At 46.5% G+C, this 6,198-nt stretch overlaps 1 protein-coding gene across 1 annotated transcript; it reads right to left on the bottom strand.

Moving 5' to 3' along the window:
- Positions 1 to 1,267: 1,267 nt before the first annotated feature.
- LOC128786338 (uncharacterized) lies at positions 1,268 to 5,086 on the bottom strand. The gene is made up of 2 exons (XM_053939547.1): positions 2,261 to 5,086; positions 1,268 to 1,995 (listed from the first exon to the last, which is right to left on the bottom strand). The coding sequence occupies exons 1-2, from the start codon at positions 4,561 to 4,563 to the stop codon at positions 1,971 to 1,973; spliced, it is 2,328 nt and encodes a 775-aa protein (XP_053795522.1). The 5' UTR covers positions 4,564 to 5,086; the 3' UTR covers positions 1,268 to 1,970.
- Positions 5,087 to 6,198: the final 1,112 nt, after the last annotated feature.

Raw genomic sequence — 6,198 nt, 5'->3', positions numbered from 1 at the left:
TGTGAAAAATACTTCTATTCTTAAATAATCATAGAATGGTTTGGGTTGGAAGGGACTTTTAACAAATCCTTTAACATCTAGTCTAACCCTCAAGGAAGTTTTGTCCAGAAAGCAACCTTCAGAGGAAATCCTCACCTGTCCTTTTAGTCCAACTGCAATGATTTCCTTCTATCCAGCTGTTGATGGCTTATTTGGATTGCACACAACTGTGCTTGTTTTACTACATGTGATTCAAAAAATATGACATTGCTCCTAATTCCCATTTTTCAACAGTCATAATTAGGGAAGAGCAATGGTCAATAGCTGTGGCTTTGCTTTAAAGAAATATCACGGGAACCCAACTTCATTAATACATTAACTACTTTTTTACTGTTATTATGCAAGGACATTTACTTGTTTATGATTTCTGAGAAATGCTGAATTGCTTTTTTTTCTTTCCTCTGAGAAAACAAATAAACCTGGAGATCTGGCCTGACTCAAAAGCACTGAAACAATTCTGTGATATTGTCTAGGCATATTATTCCTGACTTTATATGATAAGTTTATTGGAAACATTCGGGTAAAATGTTTTGACTTATGGCCTTTCCATGGTAGATTTACTGAATGCATAAAATTCAGTGAAATTGAATAGGATTTTCATTAAATTATGCATGCAAAAGCATTTTGGTATTTTATTTTAAGGTGTACTTTTATTTTTTACTATTGTATCAATTGTACAGCCTTTTTCACCTCTGATGTCTTCTTAATATTTCAATCACACTTCAATGTGTTTGAAAAAAACAGGAATTTTAAGCACTGGGATTTTTTGTGTTACATTTGGTGGATTGTAAACCTGTTATAGGAGGGTATGCACCTAAAATTAACAATACACTTCACGTTTTGTGTGAAATAAGAAATGAGAAGTACATCTTGTCTCCTCTTAACATCATCTGGTGATGAGGTATTTTAAGCAAAGCTCTGATTATTAATGTTAAGAAGGGCCAAACCTGTCCTTCTCATTACCAGTCAGCACTATGTGCCTACAGAGAAAATGAGACACTGCAACTCTTCAAGGGCCTCAGAAAATTAAAAAAAAAAAAAAATTAATACTAATTAATTTTTATTAATTAAAATTAATAAATTAATAATTTATTATTTGTCCTGGTTCAGGGCAAGTCTGGGGAAAGAATTCCCCTCCCCCCCACAAAAGGATTCCTTTAGGAAAGCAGAGTCAATTGGCCCCTCCCCCCAGCCGGTTCGGGAGAAAATACCTCTGGAGGAAAAAAAGTGGAAAAAACCTGTTTATTACACAAGAGAACTTAGACAATATTAAACAATAGGACTTCTTGCCACTCCAAGAGAGACAAATTCAGAGCAAATCCCCCCGGGCTGCAGCTCAGCTCACTCAGTCTCTGACCAGTCCTTCCAGCGCTGGCAATGCCGCGGCCCAGGCCCGGCCCGCTGGGCCACAGATGTGAGCTGCTGATGCTCTTCTGGTGTTCAGTCCAGAGCAGGTCCAGAGAAAGGGAAAAAAACCACAGTCCAGGGAAATTCTCTGCCTCAGCTAGCTAAAACTAACTAGGAAAAAAAGCAAAGGAGAGCTCTGTCTCGCTGTCCGTCCGTCCGCAGATAACACCGTCCCGGAGCAGGAATGTGGAGGAGGGAGTGAGTTTTTGAAAACAAACCCTGAGCTTCTTCCCTCCTCCTTTCACTCTTGGAACAAGACTTCAACATAAACAGGGCAGACGATTGGGGATAAAGGCATCATACAGCCACCCTAGGACATTCCACCCCTTATCCCCATATCGTCAGCTTACTACTAAAACATATATATATATTCAAACCCTATAAATAGATACATTATACATCTAATATACAACTATACACAGACAATGGCAGCAGTATTCAGCAAACAGTGATATTTATACATAGTTCTCACCCAACAATCAGATCTCCCTGAGGTACACATCGTGTTCTTCCATCTCTCTGCATTACCCACCATGTACAACCTGGTCCCTGAGCAAAGACAATCCCACGAATGGGTTTGTCTGTACTTGAGGCAGAATTGATCCACACTGTTTTTCCTAACAAACCTCTAACATGCACTACTGGGACTTTGTCTCCATCTACTATATTCAAAAGCTGAGACTGGGCAGGGCCCCATCGACTGGTAGAGCCTCGGGTGTTAACTAACCAGGTGGCTTTTGCCAGATTCTGTTCCCAATTCTTGAGAGATCCCCCACCCAATGCTTTCAGTGTGGTTTTCAACAATCCATTGTACCTCTCTACTTTTCCTGCAGCTGGTGCATGGTAGGGAATATGGTACACCCACTCAATACCATGTTCCCTAGCCCAAGTGTTGATAAGGCTGTTCTTGAAATGAGTTCCATTGTCGGACTCAATCCTCTCAGGGGTACCATGCCTCCAAAGAATTTGCTTTTCAAGGCCTAGGATGGTGTTACGGGCCGTAGCATGAGGCACAGGATAGGTTTCCAACCATCCCGTGGTGGCTTCTACCATTGTGAGCACATAACGCTTGCCGTGGCGTGTCTGGGGCAGTGTGATGTAGTCAATCTGCCAGGCCTCCCCATACTTGTACTTGGACCACCGCCCACCATACCACAGGGGCTTTACCCGCTTGGCCTGTTTGATGGTAGCACATGTCTCACAGTCGTGGATTACCTGAGATATACTGTCCATGGTTAGATCCACCCCTCGATCTCGTGCCCACTTAAAAGTGGCATCTCTACCCTGATCGCCTGAGGCATCATGGGCCCATCGTGCCAAGAACAATTCCCCTTTGTGTTGCCAATCCAAGTCTATCTTTGATACCCCTATCTTTGCAGCCCGATCTACTTGCTGGTTGTTTTGGTGTTCCTCATTGGCTCTGCTCTTGGGGACATGGGCATCTACATGACGAACTTTCACCGGTAGCTTCTCTATCCTGGTGGCAATGTTTTTCCACTCATCAGCAGCCCAAATTGGTTTTCCTCTACGCTGCCAGTTAGCTTTCTTCCACCTCTCCAGCCACCCCCACAGAGCATTGGCTACCATCCATGAATCAGTGTAGAGGTAGAGTTTTGGCCACTTCTCCCTTTCAGCAATGTCCAGGGCCAGTTGAACCGCTTTGAGTTCAGCAAATTGACTCGATCCACCTTCCCCTTCAGTAGCTTCCGCAACTCGTCGTGTGGGACTCCATATGGCTGCTTTCCACTTCCGTTTCATTCCTACAATGCGGCAAGAGCCATCAGTGAAAAGAGCATAGTGTGTTTCTTCTGCTGGCAGTTGGTTATATGGTGGCGCTTCTTCAGCATGTGCCACTTCCTCCTCTTCATCTGCAAGACTAAAGTTTTCACCTTCAGGCCAGTTTGTAATTATCTCCAAAATCCCAGGGCGATTCAATTTTCCAATCCGGGCGCGCTGCGTAATAAGGGCAATCCACTTGCTCCATGTGGCACTGGTGGCATGGTGGGTGGAGGGAATCTTTGCTTTGAACATCCACCCCAGCACCGGTAGTCGGGGTGCCAGGAGGAGTTGCGCTTCTGTACCGATCACCTCCGAGGCGGCCTGAACTCCTTCATAGGCTGCTAAAATTTCCTTCTCTGTTGGAGTATAGTTGGCTTCAGACCCCCTATAGCTTCGACTCCAAAATCCCAGTGGTCGGCCGCGAGTCTCACCAGGCACTTTCTGCCAAAGGCTCCAGGACAAACCATGGTTCCCGGCTGCAGAGTAAAGCACATTCTTCACATCTGGTCCCGTCCTGACTGGGCCAAGGGCTACTGCATGGGCAATCTCCTGCTTGATCTGGGTGAAGGCTTGTTGCTGCTCAGGGCCCCAGTGGAAATCATTCTTCTTGCGAGTGACCAGGTAGAGAGGGCTCACGATCTGGCTATACTCAGGAATGTGCATTCTCCAAAAACCTATGGCGCCTAAGAAAGCTTGTGTTTCCTTCTTGCTGGTTGGTGGAGACATCGCTGTGATCTTGTTAATGATATCTGTAGGAATCTGACGCCGTCCATCTTGCCACTTCACTCCCAGGAACTGGATCTCTCGAGCAGGTCCTTTGACCTTGCTCTTCTTGATGGCAAAACCAGCTTTCAGGAGAATCTGGATGATTTTCTCCCCTTTCTCAAATACCTCTGCTGCTGTTTTCCCCCACACAATGATGTCATCAATGTACTGCAGGTGTTCTGGAGCCTCACCCTTTTCCAGTGCAGCCTGGATCAGTCCATGGCAGATGGTGGGGCTGTGTTTCCACCCCTGGGGCAGTCGGTTCCAGGTGTACTGCACGCCCCTCCAGGTGAAAGCAAACTGAGGCCTGCATTCTGCTGCCAGAGGAATGGAGAAAAACGCATTGGCAATATCAATAGTGGCATACCACTTTGCTGCCTTGGACTCCAGCTCGTACTGGAGTTCCAGCATGTCCGGCACAGCAGCGCTCAGCGGTGGAGTCACCTCATTTAGGGCACGGTAGTCCACTGTCAATCTCCATTCTCCTTCGGATTTACGCACAGGCCAGATGGGGCTGTTGAAAGGTGAATGGGTTCTGCTAACCACCCCTTGGCTCTCCAGCTCACGGATCATTTTGTGGATGGGGATCACGGCATCTCGATTCGTTCGGTACTGCCGGCGATGCACTGTTGAGGTCGCAATTGGCACTCGTTGCTCTTCTACCTTCAAAAGTCCTACTGCAGATGGGTTTTCCGATAGTCCAGGTAAGCTGTTCAATTGCTTGATGCCCCCTGTCTCTACAGCTGCTATTCCAAATGCCCACCTGAGTCCCTTTGGGTCTTTGAAATACCCACTTCGGAGGAAGTCTATGCCTAAAATACATGGGGCCTCTGGGCCAGTTACAATAGACTGTTTCTTCCACTCATTTCCAGTCAGGCTGATCTCAGCTTCCACTGAAGTAAAGTCCCGTGATCCCCCTGTCACACCAGCAATAGAAACAGGTTCTGTCCCCACATAGTTTGATGGGATTAATGTGCACTGCGCACCAGTGTCGACCAAAGCTTTATATTCTTGTGGTTCTGATGTGCCAGGCCAACGAATCCACACCGTCCAGAAAATACGGTTTTCCCTAGCCTCTACCTGGCTAGAGGCAGGGCCCCTCTAAGCCTGGTTATCCTTCTTTCCTGGGGCATATGTCTTGGAGGTTCCTTCAAGGGGATCGAAAATATCGTCATCATCATCATATATGGCAGTTTGGTTATGGGTCACTGGAGCTGCTTCCCTTTTGGTGAAAATTCCTCTCGGAGTCTTGCTTCCCTTCAATTCACGCACCCGCTGTGCCAGATCAGCAGTAGGTTTCGCATCCCATTTCCTCATATTTTCTCCACAATCGCGCAGGAAGAACCACAGCTCAGCTCGTGAGGTGTACCTCCTCTCCCTATCTGAGGGACGTCTGCGTTGGGTACCAGGACCTCTGATCTGTACTGCAGAAATTTTAAGAAGGTCCTCTTTAATCTCCTCTATCTTGTTCTCTATATTTTTTCCTAGTTTCTGCACTTGTGCTTCTACTGCTGCAATTCTCAGGTGTGTTGGGCCATGTACAGCATCTGCATATGCTCGGAGCTTCTTTGTCATATCAAGCACAGTCTCCCCACCGTCATCTTGCTTCATTATTGCTACAGCAGAAGCATATTCATCTGGCCCAAGTCTTACAAGTTTTCGCCACATCACAGATGTACATGGTACCAAGTCTGGATTTACAGTATCTAGATCATCCGAGAAGACAATCTCTACCACTGCCATTTCCCTCAAGCGTTGAATTCCTTGCTCTATAGTCTTCCACTGGGTTTGCTGCATATAAAGATCATCTGCACACAAGTATCTTTGTGCTACACTGTCCAGAACCCGTGCCCAGAGGCTGCGAGGATTAGCCCCCCTCATCATTCCTTGATCAATGGCAGGATCATGTGACAGGGATCCCAAATGTCTCGCTTCGCTACCATCCAGAATTGTAGCCTCCCCTGCAGCATCCCAAAGACGGACCAACCAACTAATTATAGACTCATCAGGTCGTCGAGTGTAATCCTTCCTTAGGCCACGAAGGTCCTTCAGGGAATAGGACTCAGTAGTGGCTTCTGATCCTGCATCAGTTGCCTTAACTTCGGCTTTTGTGTCAGTAATTAGCTTTGAGGGTCCTTCTCCTGGATCATCATCATCAGTCCCTGGCCGGTCAGTTTTGCTTCTCTTCTTTCCCGCAGCAACTGCCAG

Source organism: Vidua chalybeata, chromosome 3, assembly GCF_026979565.1.
Source record: "Vidua chalybeata isolate OUT-0048 chromosome 3, bVidCha1 merged haplotype, whole genome shotgun sequence".
NCBI classification, from domain to species: Eukaryota; Metazoa; Chordata; class Aves; order Passeriformes; family Viduidae; genus Vidua; species Vidua chalybeata.
Note: the sequence above shows the minus strand (reverse complement) of the source record. Positions and strands in the feature narration are given on the sequence as shown.